The following is a 15,946-nucleotide window of genomic DNA, read 5'->3' on the forward strand; positions in this document are numbered from 1 at the left end:
GCTGCCCACAGGATGAGTGGCGCTGCCCAATACTGTCACTATGGCGGTGTGTCCACTCACAGGATGAGTGGCGCTGCCCAATACTGTCACTATGGCGGTGTGTCCACTCACAGGATGACTGGCGCTGCCCAATACTGTCACTATGGCGGTGTGTCCACTCACAGGATGAGTGGCGCTGCCCAATACTGTCACTATGGCGGTGTGTCCACTCACAGGATGAGTGGCGCTGCCCAATACTGTCACTATGGCGGTGTGTCCACTCACAGGATGAGTGACGGTGCCCAATACTGTCACCATGGCGGTGTGTCCACTCACAGGATGAGTGGCGCTGCCCAATACTGTCACCATGGCGGTGTGTCCACTCACAAGATGAGTGGCGCTGCCCAATACTGTCACTATGGCGGTGTGTCCACTCACAGGATGAGTGGCGCTGCCCAATACTGTCACTATGGCGGTGTGTCCACTCACAGGATGAGTGACGGTGCCCAATACTGTCACTATGGCGGTGTGTCCACTCACAGGATGAGTGGCGCTGCCCAATACTGTCACTATGGCGGTGTGTCCACTCACAGGATGAGTGACGGTGCCCAATACTGTCACTATGGCGGTGTGTCCACTCACAGGATGAGTGGCGCTGCCCAATACTGTCACTATGGCGGTGTGTTCACTCACAGGATAAGTGGCGCTGCCCAATACTGTCACTATGGCGGTGTGTCCACTCACAGGATGAGTGGCGCTGCCCAATACTGTCACTATGGCGGTGTGTCCACTCACAAGATGAGTGGCGCTGCCCAATACTGTCACTATGGCGGTGTGTCCACTCACAGGATGAGTGGCGCTGCCCAATACTGTCACTATGGCGGTGTGTCCACTCACAAGATGAGTGACGCTGCCCAATACTGTCACTATGGCGGTGTGTCCACTCACAGGATGAGTGGCGCTGCCCAATACTGTCACTATGGCGGTGTGTCCACTCACAGGATGAGTGGCGCTGCCCAATACTGTCACTATGGCGGTGTGTTCACTCACAGGATAAGTGGCGCTGCCCAATACTGTCACTATGGCGGTGTGTTCACTCACAGGATAAGTGGCGCTGCCCAATACTGTCACTATGGCGGTGTATCCACTCACAGGATGAGTGACGGTGCCCAATACTGTCACTATGGCGGTGTGTTCACTCACAGGATAAGTGGCGCTGCCCAATACTGTCACTATGGCGGTGTGTCCACTCACAGGATGAGTGACGCTGCCCAATACTGTCACTCTGGCGGTGTGTCCACTCACAGGATGAGTGACGCTGCCCAATACTGTCACTATGGCGGTGTGTCCACTCACAGGATGAGTGACGCTGCCCAATACTGTCACTCTGGCGGTGTGTCCACTCACAGGATGAGTGACGCTGCCCAATACTGTCACTATAGCGGTGTGTCCACTCACAGGATGAGTGGCGCTGCCCAATACTGTCACTATAGCGGTGTGTCCACTCACAGGATGAGTGACGCTGCCCAATACTGTCACTATAGCGGTGTGTCCACTCACAGGATGAGTGGCGCTGCCCAATACTGTCACTATAGCGGTGTGTCCACTCACAGGATGAGTGGCGCTGCCCAATACTGTCACTATGGCGGTGTGTCCACTCACAGGATGAGTGACGCTGCCCAATACTGTCACTCTGGCGGTGTGTCCACTCACAGGATGAGTGACGCTGCCCAATACTGTCACTATAGCGGTGTGTCCACTCACAGGATGAGTGGCGCTGCCCAATACTGTCACTATGGTGGTGTGTCCACTCACAGGATGAGTGGCGCTGCCCAATACTGTCACTATGGCGGTGTGTCCACTCACAGGATGAGTGGCGCTGCCCAATACTGTCACTATGGCGGTGTGTCCACTCACAGGATGAGTGGCGCTGCCCAATACTGTCACTATAGCGGTGTGTCCACTCACAGGATGAGTGGTGCTGCCCAATACTGTCACTATGGCGGTGTGTCCACTCACAGGATGAGTGGCGCTGCCCAATACTGTCACTATAGCGGTGTGTCCACTCACAGGATGAGTGACGCTGCCCAATACTGTCACTATGGCGGTGTGTCCACTCACAGGATGAGTGACGCTGCCCAATACTGTCACTCTGGCGGTGTGTCCACTCACAGGATGAGTGACGCTGCCCAATACTGTCACTATGGCGGTGTGTCCACTCACAGGATGTGTGGCGCTGCCCAATACTGTCACTATGGCGGTGTGTCCACTCACAGGATGAGTGACGCTGCCCAATACTGTCACTATGGCGGTGTGTCCACTCACAGGATGAGTGACGCTGCCCAATAAACTCGCCCCTCGGGGCAAAATTAAAAAAAAAAAAATACTGCATACACCCCTCTTTATTATTCAAATAAATCGGAATAGCAGACCAAAATCCAGATGAAAAACACAAGTGAATAACACGGCTGAAACAACACGAACCGAAACATGAAAGAGGAAACGTTTTGGCAATGTTTCGAGGTGTCCCAGACGGACCGAAACATTGCCCTGTTAAATGAGCAAATCCACAAGGGCCGTGATGAGGGTTCGAACCTGCGTCCGGGAGCTTTCCGGGAGTTGCCGTGTTTATGTTTCAATTAGTGTTATTGTTTCTATACACCGCTGTATGACAAAAACAATCCAAATCCGCCAACTCAAAAATTGAAAGCCTACAACCCCCCCCCCCCCAAAAAAAAATCCAAATCAGGCAAAAAAAAACAAATCCGGCAATAAAAGCCAAATCCGGCAAAAAAAAGCCAAATCAGGCACAAACAAAAGCCAAATCCGGCACAAAAAAAGCCAAATCCGGCAAAAAAAAGCCAAATCCGGCAAAAAAAAAGCCAAATTCGGCAAAAAAGCCAAATCTGGCAAAAAAAAGTCAAATCCGGCAAAAAAACCAAATCTGGCAAAAAAAAGTCAAATCCGGCAAAAAAGCCAAATCTGGCAAAAAAAAGTCAAATCCGGCAAAAAAAAAGCCAAATCCGGCAAAAAAGCCAAATCCGCAAAAAAGCCAAATCTGGCAAAAAAAAGTCAAATCCGGCAAAAAAAAGCCAAATCCGGCAAAAAAAAAAAAAAAATCCGGCAAAAAAAGCCAAATCCGGCAAAAAAAGCCAAATCCGGCAAAAAAACAAATCCGGCAAAAAGCCAAATCCGGCAAAAAAAATCCAAATCCGGCAAAAAAAAAGCAACAAAATATTCCAAATCCGCAAATTGTTTAAATGTTGAAGGTGAACAAGTTCATTATAACAATAAGAACAAATACGTCAGAACAAGAACAGTAACGAGAGTGCTGTTCATCATGAGAGGAACAACAGCTGTAAAAGTAGCAGTTAAAACCACTGGTAGTTGCTACAGAGGGATCGCTAATGTTAGCGGCGATGCCAGCAGGATCGCTAATGTTAGCGGCGATGCCAGCAGGATCGCTAATGTTAGCGGCGATGCCAGCAGGATCGCTAATGTTAGCGGCGATGCCAGCAGGCACGCTAAGGTTAGCGGCGATGCCAGCAGGCACGCTAAGGTTAGCGGCGATGCCAGCAGGCACGCTAAGGTTAGCGGAGGAGCGAGGATACCTGTTAATGGTAGCAGTGATGCGAGCACATCGCTAATGTTAGCAGTGATATGAGTATAACGCTAATGTTAGCAGTGATATGAGGATAACGCTAATGCTAGCAGTGATATGAGTATAACGGTAATGTTAGCAGTGATATGAGTATAACGCTAATGTTAGCAGTGATATGAGTATAACGCTAATGTTAGCAGTGATATGAGTATAACGCTAATGTTAGCAGTGATATGAGTATAACGCTAATGTTAGCAGTGATACGAGTATAACGCTAATGTTAGCAGTGATACGAGTATAACGCTAATGTTAGCAGTGATATGAGGATAACGCTAATGTTAGCGGCGACACCATCGTCAGCATCACCATTAAGAGTAGTGGTGGTGGCACTGGTCAGCGACAAGCCACGCCTGAGGCCAAGACGTCACAGGGTTGCCACGCCTGAGGCCAAGACGTCACAGGGTTGCCACGCCTGAGGCCAAGACGTCACAGGGTTGCCACGCCTGAGGCCAAGACGTCACAGGGTTGCCACGCCTGAGGCCAAGACGTCACAGGGTTGCCACGCCTGAGGCCAAGACGTCACAGGGTTGCCACGCCTGAGGCCAAGACGTCACAGGGTTGCCACGCCTGAGGCCAAGACGTCACAGGGTTGCCACGCCTGAGGCCAAGACGTCACAGGGTTGCCACGCCTGAGGCCAAGACGTCACAGGGTTGCCACGCCTGAGGCCAAGACGTCACAGGGTTCCCACGCCTGAGGCCAAGACGTCACAGGGTTGCCACGCCTGAGGCCAAGACGTCACAGGGTTGCCACGCCTGAGGCCAAGACGTCACAGGGTTGCCACGCCTGAGGCCAAGACGTCACAGGGTTCCCACGCTAGCCCAACTGGCTCTGTATTTCCATATATGTAGTGTCCTTAATTGTCTAAAATTAGAGCTCTGAGCTCGGGGTAGCGAGCCCCTGACCCCAGACGTGTTGCCAATTCAACTGTGGTGTTGTGTCTTGTTCGCAGTGCCAAGTTGTGGCACCATTGGCACCCGCGGAGAGTGTAATCGCAAGATGTGTGGCCTTGGCACACTGAACTAGTGATTGGCATGTTGGTAAACTGATCTGCTTTTGATTCGACTTGAGAATGGTCCAGGACGGACCGAAACGTCGTCGTCCCTTTATTTTCTAGTGTGTGTGGTCTGGTCAACGTAATCCTATTCGACTTGAGAATGGTCCAGGAAGGACCGAAACGTCGTCGTCCCTTCACCTTCTAGTGTGTGGTTTGGTCAACGTAATCCTATTCGACTTGAGAATGGTCCAGGAAGGACCGAAACGTCGTCGTCCCTTCACCTTCTAGTGTGTGTGGTCTGGTCAACGTAATCCTATTCGACTTGAGAATGGTCCAGGAAGGACCGAAACGTCGTCGTCCCTTCACCTTCTAGTGTGTGTGGTCTGGTCAACGTAATCCTACTCGACTTGAGAATGGTCCAGGAAGGACCGAAACGTCGTCGTCCCTTCACCTTCTAGTGTGTGGTTTGGTCAACGTAATCCCCCTCGACTTGAGAATGGTCCTGGACGGACCGAAACGTCGTCGTCCCTTCACCTTCTAGTGTGTGGTTTGGTCAACGTAATCCCCCTCGAATTGAGAATGGTCCAGGACGGACCGAAACGTCGTCGTCCCTTAACCTTCTAGTGTGTGGTCTGGTCAACGTAATCCCCCTCGACTTGAGAATGGTCCAGGACGGACCGAAACGTCGTCGTCCCTTCACCTTCTAGTGTGTGGTCTGGTCAAAATACTTCAGCCCCGTTATTGTGACTCACCGCCTGCTTTAGAAGGTTGGCAGGGGTGGTTAGACAGGCAGGATTAAGATGGTGAATCACCATCTTGGTCCCAAGCTGCGTGACTTGACACTTGGTCTTATTAGTGGTGATGTAGTCCACATACCACTCACCAGTTTTACATATTTTACAACTTTATCGTTTTAAATTGTTAGATTTTACCGTAAAATATAGAATGTGAAGTAAATATCATTTATATACCTGATCAACCTGATCAACCAGGCTGTGACTCATACGTCAGGCTGCGAGCAGCTGCGTCTAACAGCCTGGTTGATCAGTCCAGCAACCAGGAGGCCTGGTCGACGACCGGGCCGCGGGGACACTAAGCCCCGGAAGCACCTCAAGGAAGCACCTCAAGGTATATGGTTTTCCCATAGTCGGGGAGAGGATGTTTTGCTAATCGAGGTCTTCCTAGGAATGAATGAAATGAACTATCAGGGGTAAGCGCCAAGTCATTATGACTATATAGCACTTGGAAGGGGTCAGGATAAGGATTTGGGATGGGACGGGGGAAAGGAATGGTGCCCAAGCACTTGTGGACGGTAAGGGTTTGAACGCCGACCTGCGTGAAGCCAGACCGTCGCTCTACCGTCCAGCCCAAGTGGTTGGGACGGTCCTCCTAGCAGAGGTCAACAACTGATCTGCAGGATACAACCCACAACAGTTGCCTTACTCACCCGGGTACCTATTTACTGCTCTCCATATTAGACGTTTTGCCACGTTATTTCTTTATACCTAACACCTCTGTTCACCAAGCAGACGAAACATAGGAACCAGCAGACTGTTGTGAGTTGTATCCAGTGGAAGTCCAGTTATTGACAAAGACCTTGAAAAAAACCTGACAGACTTCTTGATCCCGAACCTGGGGCCAGATTCACGAAGCAGTTACGCAAGCACTTACGAACCTGTACATCTTTTCTCAATCTTTGGCGGCTTTGTTCCCAATTATTAAACAGTTAATGAGCTCCGAAGCACCAGGAGGCTGTTTATAACAATAACAACAGTTGATTGGCAAGTTTTCATGCTTGTAAACTGTTTAATAAATGTAACCAAAGCCGTCCAAAATTGAGGAAAGATGTACTCGTTCGTAAGTGCTTGCGTAACTGCTTCGTGAATCTGGTCACTGGAGATCAACTATTTTTGCTCGGATCGTAGGTTCATAGTGTCTTTGTTTACCAGTTAATGTTGTTCAAGATTCGATACCTGGAACAAAAAGTTCCAAGTAGCACGGGCTATGGTGAGCCCGTAGCGTTTACCAGCAAGTACAACGTACTGTTTGTTGCTGCTGAGAGCATAAACTGCTCAAACAGCTTAGTCTTGTGAGAAGGGCAGCTTAGTCTTGTGAGAAGGGCAGCTTAGTCTTGTGAGAAGGGCAGTTTAGTCTTGTGAGAAGGGCAGTTTAGTCTTGTGAGAAGGGCATCTTAGTCTTGTGAGAAGGGCATCTTAGTCTTGTGAGAAGGGCAGCTTAGTCTTGTGAGAAGGGCAGCTTAGTCTCGTGAGAAGGGCAGCTTAGTCTCGTGAGAAGGGCAGCTTAGTCTCGTGAGAAGGGCAGCTTAGTCTCGTGAGAAGGGCAGCTTAGTCTCGTGAGAAGGGCAGCTTAGTCTCGTGAGAAGGGCAGCTTAGTCTTGTGAGAAGGGCAGCTTAGTCTTGTGAGAAGGGCAGCTTAGTCTTGTGAGAAGGGCAGCTTAGTCTTGTGAGAAGGGCAGCTAAGTCTTGTGAGAAGGGCAGCTTAGTCTTGTGAGAAGGGCAGCTTAATCTCGTGAGAAAAGCAGCTTAGTCTTGTGAGAAGAGCAGTTTAGTCTTGTGAGAAGGGCAGTTTAGTCTTGTGAGAAGGGCAGTTTAGTCTTGTGAGAAGGGCAGTTTAGTCTTGTGAGAAGGGCAGTTTAGTCTTGTGAGAAGGGCAGTTTAGTCTTGTGAGAAGGGCAGCTAAGTCTTGTGAGAAGGGCAGCTTAGTCTCGTGAGAGGGCATCTTAGTCTTGTGAGAAGGGCATCTTAGTCTTGTGAGAAGGGCAGCTTAGTCTTGTGAGAAGGGCATCTTAGTCTTGTGAGAAGGGCAGTTTAGTCTTGTGAGAAGGGCAGCTTAGTCTTGTGAGAAGGGCAGTTTAGTCTTGTGAGAAGAGCATCTTAGTCTTGTGAGAAGGGCAGTTTTGTCTTGTGAGAAGGGCAGCTTAGTCTTGTGAGAAGGGCAGTTTAGTCTTGTGAGAAGGGCAGTTTAGTCTTGTGAGAAGAGCATCTTAGTCTTGTGAGAAGGGCAGTTTAGTCTTGTGAGAAGGGCAGTTTAGTCTTGTAAGAAGGGCAGCTTAGTCTTGTGAGAAGGGCAGCTTAGTCTCGTGAGAAGGGCAGTTTAGTCTTGTGAGAAGGGCATCTTAGTCTTGTGAGAAGGGCAGCTTAGTCTTGTGAGAAGGGCAGTTTAGTCTTGTGAGAAGGGCATCTTAGTGTTGTGAGAAGGGCAGCTTAGTCTCGTGAGAAGGGCATCTTAGTCTTGTGAGAAGGGCATCTTAGTCTTGTGAGAAGGGCAGCTTAGTCTTGTGAGAAGGGCAGCTTAGTCTTGTGAGAAGGGCAGCTTAGTCTCGTGAGAAGGGCAGTTTAGTCTTGTGAGAAGGGCAGTTTAGTCTTGTGAGAAGGGCAGCTTAGTCTTGTGAGAAGGGCAGCTTAGTCTCGTGAGAAGGGCAGCTTAGTCTTGTGAGAAGGGCAGCTTAGTCTCGTGAGAAGGGCAGCTTAGCCAGACACAAGAGGCACAATTTGTCTAATTACCCCTGCAGTAAGTTCACAAACTCATCATAATCATTACCATTAAAAAAAAATAGTACCTACGGGCTCACCATAGCCCGTGCTACTTGGAAGTTAGTTCCAGGTAGCTTCTTAACAGCCTAAAGAAAGACTATCATTATCCTAAGTCAAATGGCCAGTACCCCCAAGATTAATCAACCATTTCAAGTTGGTTTATCGATATTCACTATCAAATGCAGTTAACTTAGCATTTTAGAAGCACCGAATCACCTTCTGTGGTTGATTGTTTAATAAACCCTTGAAGTATATATTTAACACATCTCTAACCCTGTCCATGGAGGACAGAAGAAAATGTATATATGCTGGTTAGCATTGTAAATGTCTGGCTACGTCTGTGGTAGAAAATAACAATAATAAAAAAAAAACTATCAGATGCGTCATCTCTCCTCATTCCCTAACATCTGCTACAGATATTGATGGTTAGTATTCTAACAGTGTTAGGAAAGGAAAGGAATTATCAGGAGAAACGCTAAGTCATTATGACTATATAGCACTGGGAAAGGGTCAGGATAAGGATTTGGGATGGGGCAGGGGAAGGAATGGTGCCCAATCACTTGGAAAGTCGGGGATTGCACGCCGATCTGCATGAAGTGAGACCGTCGCTCTACCGTCCAGCCCAAGTGGTTGGGAACAGTGTTAGGAGGCTGTGTTAGAATGAACTGTGGCTTGTAAATGTTGGTCGTGGGATCTGTAATGTTACAGTGCTCTGTTACTGCTACTGTTACTGTTACTGTTACGTAACAGTAATGCTACTGTTTGTTGCGTAACGGTATGTCTCTGAACACTACATGGGAAAGACTGCTGAAGGAGAAACGTACTCAGACTTGAACTACTGATGCTGCTTAAGAGTAATCAGACTTGAACTACTGAAGAGCAGCCAGCTTCTATAACAACTACTGCAGAAGGGTAGTTACCTTGAGGTTACCCGGAGGTGCTTCCGGGGCTTAGCGTCCCCGCGGCCCGGTCGTCGACCAGGCCGACCAGTTAAGACATAACTGCTGCTGCAGACCTGTTAGGCTGGAACTACTGCTGCTAATATATATATATATATATATATATATATATATATATATATATATATATATATATATATATATATATATATATATTTACTACACACACATACAGACCGGAACTGCAGGGGACAATAAGTTTTCCCAAGAATGCAAAGCGTGCTTAGCGCCTCTGCCACATTGCATCCCAAAAGTGGAGTACATACTTGTAGTCGAAGCCGGTCATGCATATATGCAATAAGCATTTGGAGGCAGCTTGCAGGAGTTGTGTTCGTGCACGAGGGGCTGCCATTGCACAGCAACTGTTGTCAACACAAAGCCTAAACCTAACGGTGTTGCAAGGGGGGGGAGGTTTGGGCTGGGATATCAGGGTCCAGTGGCGGCCTAGTCCCAGCACGCTGGGATAGGTACTAGCCCAGCACGCTGGGATAGGAACTAGCCCAGCACGCTGGGATAGGCACTAGCCCAGCACGCTGGGATAGGCACTAGCCCAGCACGCTGGGATAGGCACTAGCCCAGCACGCTGGGATAGGTACGAACCCAGCACGCTGGGATAGGTACTAGCGCAGCACGCTGGGATAGGAACGAGCCCAGCACACTGGGATAGGAACGAACCCAGCACGCTGGGATAGGCACTAGTCCAGCACGCTGGGATAGGTACGAACCCAGCACGCTGGGATAGGCACTAGCCCAGCACGCTGGGATAGGTACGAACCCAGCACGCTGGGATAGGTACTAGCGCAGCACGCTGGGATAGGAACGAGCCCAGCACACTGGGATAGGAACGAACCCAGCACGCTGGGATAGGCACTAGTCCAGCACGCTGGGATAGGTACGAACCCAGCACGCTGGGATAGGCACTAGCCCAGCACGCTGGGATAGGTACGAACCCAGCACGCTGGGATAGGTACTAGCGCAGCACGCTGGGATAGGAACGAGCCCAGCACACTGGGATAGGAACGAACCCAGCACGCTGGGATAGGCACTAGTCCAGCACGCTGGGATAGGTACGAACCCAGCACGCTGGGATAGGCACTAGCCCAGCACGCTTACTCTGGGATACTGTGTAACGTCCAACAAATTCTCTTCCCCGCTTCACAAAGTCCACAAGGAGCGAGCCAGCTCTTGACGCTCTCCAAACTCTTGAATTTGTGAGGCGAGGCGAGGCGTCGCTAAACCCGGCCAGGCAGTCCTCTACAAAAGTTGGCAAACTCAATTTTTTACTTATTCTGGGTTGAGCCTTCGACTGTGTTGCATTAAACCAAGCGTTGTTGTGTGGGGAGGGGGGCGTGGGGGGTGTGGGGAGGGGGCGTGGGGGGTGTGGGGGGAGGGGGGGGGGCGTTGTTGGTGTGGGTAAAACTCGATGCAGTATTTGTGCTATAATATATATTCCAGTTTTGCTTTAACAATTATTGTATAAATTGTCCTGAAGGAGTCCTTATTTAGTATACTAAACCATGTTCTAATGTTTAATGTCCAGCGTCGCATATCCTGCTGATGTTACCCTGTTTGTGTGTGTGCCTCTGGTGTTGTAATTATATCCTTTCCCAAATATTTGTCTGATTCCTGTAGTTGTTTTCTCTTTATGGTGTAGATACTTCCTGGTCTCCTTTTCCACCCTTTCCTATTTTCATCCCCTTACACTTATTGGGATTGAACTCAAGCAATAATTTGTTTACTCAATCCTTGAGTTTGTCAAACTCTTCCTGAAAACTTTCTGCAGTCTTCCTCTGTTTTTACATTTCTCATTATCTTGAGATGATTTCGGGGCTTTTTTTAGTGTCCCCGCGGCCCGGTCCTCGACCAGGCCTCCACCCCCAGGAAGCAGCCCGTGACAGCTGACTAACACCCAGGTACCTATTATACTGCTAGGTAACAGGGACATAGAGTGAAAGAATCTCTGTCCATTGTTTCTCGCCGGCGCCTGGGATCGAACCCAGGACCACAGGATCACAAGTCCAGCGTGCTGTCCGCTCGGCCGACCGGCTCCCATTAACTTTGCTTCGTCTGCAGATATTGAGATGTACAAACTTACTTCCTCTCGAGTGAGCTTGTACATAACTTAGGAACAGGAGTGGTCCCAGGATCAAACCTTGGAGAACCTCCATGGTTCGAAGAAAAGGGGAGCCGGTCGGCCGAGCGGACAGCACGCTGGACTTGTGATCCTGTGGTCCTGGGTTCGATCCCAGGCGCTGGCGAGAAACAATGGGCAGAGATTCTTTCACCCTATGCCCCTGTTACCTAGCAGTAAAATAGGTACCTGGGTGTTAGTCAGCTGTCACGGGCTGCTTCCTGGGGGTGGAGGCCTGGTCGAGGACCGGGCTGCGGGGACACTAAAGCCCCGAAATCATCTCAAGATAACCTCACTTTTTATACTCCTCCAGTGAGACCTCGCCTCTGTGACTCTGTCTCCCGCCCTACAGGTACTCCCTTACCCAGTTCAGTGCCTTCCCAATTATCTCACCTTACTCCATCTTCCACACCAATTTTTCATGCGAACAGTATCACATGGTTTTTGACAGTCAGGGAAAATGCAATCTACTTCTTTTTGGTGTAATTTTAATAATTCTGTCATGGAATTCTATCAAGTTTGCCAGGAATGACTTTCCCCTGTTAAATCCACGCGGCACTTTTGTTACAAAGTTAATCCTGTCATGGTTCTCTTCTACTAGGTTATCTTGAGGTTATCTTGAGGTTATCTTGAGATGATTTCGGGGCTTTAGTGTCCCCGCGGCCCGGTCCTCGACCAGGCCTCCACCCCCAGGAAGCAGCAGCCCGTGACAGCTGACTAACACCCTGGTACCTATTTTACTGCTAGGTAACAGGGACATAGGGTGACAGAAACTCTGCCCTTTGTTTCTCGCCGGCGCCCGGGATCGAACCCAAAACCACAGGATCACAAGTCCAGCGTGCTGTCCGCTCGGCCGACCGGCTCCCATAACCCACAACCCTTCCCTACCATCACCATGAACCATTCCAACTATTTTTTTGGAATTACATTTCAGCTGAAAGCAGAAAATCCTGAAAAAAAACCCACTCATTTCCCCAGGATTTCATTCACTGAAATTTCACAATAACAATCCACATTAAAAATAACAAACGCTGATGCAGGCAAAAAATAGTTGGAAAACGTAATAGAATATCTTTGTTTATGGGGGGTTTTATCTGCCTGTAGTGGTGTGCAGTGAGCACTGTGGCGAGGCCAGACGGTGTAGGTCATGGTTTATGGTGAGGGGGGGGGGGGCGGGGGGGAGGGGGTGCTTCACTATACTGCTACCACTACATCATATGTTGGTGGTAAGTAGGGATATACTGGGGTGGAGCATGGGGCGGGGGAATGGGTGGAGCATGAGATGGGGATTGGGAGGAGCATGAGATGAGGAATGGGTGGAGCATGAGATGGGGATTGGGAGCATGAGAGAAATTGACCTTTTTCCATTCTTAAATTATCTAAATTAATGACAGTTGTTAGGCACCGAGAAACTGAATGATAATTTAACTAAAGTTATTCCCAGAAACACTAAACAATTTATTACGTGAATACATTCTATGAAACGAGACTCGAATGTAACTTTAGCAGTTCTATAAGACAAATGTATGCAGAGCTACAATGACCTCCTTCTTAAGGCGTCTTGGAAACGAGAGGGGGGGGTGATGGTGGGGGGAGGGGGGGGATGATTAGAGAGGGGAGAAAGATAGGGGGAAAGAAAGAGGGGAAAAGAGATAGGGGAGGAAAAGAGGGGAAAGAGAAACATATATATTCGATATGATAGAGAGAAAAAAAAATGAGCTAAGTCAGTATACCGAATGCGTATACCGTATACCGAATTAGACAACCGACGGTTAGTGAGACGGGGACCAAGAGCTAAGATCTCGATCCTGCAGGCAAAAATTAACAAATAGTAAATACACACTTTTTCTCTCTTTCTCACACGCACGCACGCACGCACGCACGCACATCGGAACAGCCTTCAGAAACTTGTGTAAGGAATCATTCAGAACCTTGTATACCACATACGTCAGACCAATGCTGGAGTATGCGGCCCCAGCGTGGCGTCCACATCTAGTCAAACACAAAACGAAGTTAGACAAATTTCAGAGGTATGCCACCAGGTTAGTCCCCGAGCTGAGAGGAATGAGCTACGAGGAAAGATTATTGGAACTGAACCCCGCGACATTGGAAGACACAAGAGTAAGGAGAGACATGATCACTACCTACAAAATTCTCAAGAGGAATTGACAGGGGGGTAGATAAATTGTTTAACACGGTTAGTAGATGAACAAAGGGGACACAGGCGGAAACCGAGTACCATATTAGCCACAGAGTCGCTAAAAAGAACACAGTACACAGTGGGGGGAGAGGGAGGGGACCAAGATCACCAATATGGTGATCATGTCTCACCTAACTCTCTCACCTTCAAGTGGAGGTGAGGTAAACGCCCTGTAGTATTGCTCATAACACATCTCTCCGTACGTGTGCAAGCGTGTTCTCAATTATTAATTAAACACTTGAGCACGCACCAACACAGAGTACAAGCTACCTGAACTTAGGGTTATCTTGAGGTTATCTTGAGATGATTTCGGGGCTTTTAGTGTCCCCGCGGCCCGGTCCTCGACCAGGCCTCCACCCCCAGGAAGCAGCCCGTGACAGCTGACTAACACCCAGGTACCTATTTTACTGCTAGGTAACAGGGGCATAGGGTGAAAGAAACTCTGCCCATTGTTTCTCGCCGGTGCCTGGGATCGAACCCAGGTCCACAGGATCACAAGTCCCGCGTGCTGTCCGCTCGGCCGACCGGCTCCCTAAGGGTTAAAGATGTAGCTGTGTATTTACATAGTTGTGCTTGCTGAGGTTGAGCTCTGGGCTCAGATTCACGAAGCAGTTACGCAAGCACTTACGAACGTGTACAACGACTTGTACATCGACTTGAGAATGCTCCAGGACGGACCGAAATGTCGTCGTCCCTTCACCTTCTAGTGTGTGGTCTGGTCAACATACTTCAGCCACGTTATTGTGACTCATCGCCTGCGAACGTGTACATCTTTCCTCAATCTTTGACGGCTTTGGTTACATTTATTAAACAGTTTACAAGCATGAAAACTTGCCAATCAACTGTTGTTATTGTTATAAACAGCCTCCTGGTGCTTCGGAGCTCATTAACTGTTTAATAATTGTAAACAAAGCCGCCAAAGATTGAGAAAAGATGGACAGGTTCGTAAGCGCTTGCGTAACTGCTTCGTGAATCTGGCCCCCTGGCTCTTTCGGTCCGCCTCTCAACTGTCCCCTCCCCCGCCCCCATCAGGAAAAGCAACTTCCGTAGTTGTCTAACTCCCAGGTACCTTTTTACTGCTAGGTGAATAGGAGCATCAGGGTGAAAATTTGTTTCCACCATCGCCGCCGATCGATTTCTGAACCCTAGGATTACGAATCCCGAGCGCTGTCCACTCGGCCGTCAAGCCCCCTGGGGTTTGTGTGTGTGTTGTGTGTGTGTGTGTGTGTGTGTGTGTGTGTGTGTGTGTGTGTGTGTGTGTGGGTGTGTGTGTGTGTGTGTGTGTGTGTGTGTGTGTGTGTGTGTGTGTGTGTGTGCGTATTTACCTAGTTGTGCTTGCAGGGGTTGTGCTTTGGCTGTTTGGTCCCGCCTCTCAACTGTCAATCAACTGGTGTACAGGTTCCTGAGCCTATTGGGCTCTATCATATCTACACTTGAAACTGTGTATGGAGTCAGCCTCCACCACATCACATGTGTGTTTTTTTTCACCCTGTTGTATTCACCTAGTTGTGCTTGCGGGGGTTGAGCTCTGCTCTTTTGACCCGCCTCTCAACTGCCAATCAATCAACTGTTACTAAATACTAATTTTTTTCACACACACACACACACACACACACACACACACACACACACACACACACACACACACACAAGGGGCTCTAGGGGCCTCGTAGCCTGGTGGATAGCGCGCAGGACTCGTAATTCTGTGGCGCGGGTTCGATTCCCGCACGAGGCAGAAACAAATGGGCAAAGTTTCTTTCACCCTAAGTGCCCCTGTTACCTAGCAGTAAATAGGTACCTGGGAGTTAGTCAGCTGTCACGGGCTGCTTCCTGGGGTGTGTGTGTGTGTGTGTGGTGTGGAAAAAAAAAAAAAAAAAAAGTAGTTAGTAAACAGTTGATTGACAGTTGAGAGGCGGGCCGAAAGAGCAAAGCTCAACCCCCGCAAAAACACAACTAGTAAACACACACACACACACACACACACACACACACACACACAGACACACACACACACACACACACACACACACACACACACACACACACCCATACACACACACTCACACTTTGCAAGTGAAACGATCCGTATTCCCTTCCAACTGTAATTGGACGCAAATCGATCGTAGGAACGGGCTCGAGGACAACAAAAAGAGAGAGAGAGAGAGAGAGAGAGAGAGAGAGAGAGAGAGAGAGAGAGAGAGAGAGAGAGAGAGAGAGAGAGAGAGAGAGAGAGAGAGAGAGATTGATTGATTTACCCATTCTACCTCCTCTCCTGAGTATAATTACCCTCTTTGAGCGACAGGGAGCAAGATCACACTACCCCCTTGGTCTTCCTCACGCAAGGATATTGACGTGTTATTGAGTTGGTGGTGTTGAGAGCCACCTCACCTGTCAGCAGTCGTGAGTCAAACACTCCCTCCCTACGGTCGCCGGGGCGCGAGCTCCGTCTACATGATATCATTTAGAT

The 15,946-nt window shown here is 49.1% G+C and overlaps 1 protein-coding gene across 1 annotated transcript in view; it reads left to right on the plus strand.

Moving 5' to 3' along the window:
- The first annotated feature begins 3,319 nt into the window (after window positions 1-3,319).
- Window positions 3,320-15,946, plus strand: part of LOC123771568 (uncharacterized) — a 42,326-nt gene continuing 29,699 nt past the window's right edge. The window contains exon 1 of the mRNA XM_069313871.1: window positions 3,320-3,508. Coding sequence (XP_069169972.1) covers window positions 3,320-3,508 — 189 coding nt within the window. The remainder of the gene's footprint in view (window positions 3,509-15,946) is intronic.

Source organism: Procambarus clarkii, chromosome 76 (genome assembly GCF_040958095.1).
Source record: "Procambarus clarkii isolate CNS0578487 chromosome 76, FALCON_Pclarkii_2.0, whole genome shotgun sequence".
Taxonomy (NCBI): Eukaryota; Metazoa; Arthropoda; class Malacostraca; order Decapoda; family Cambaridae; genus Procambarus; species Procambarus clarkii.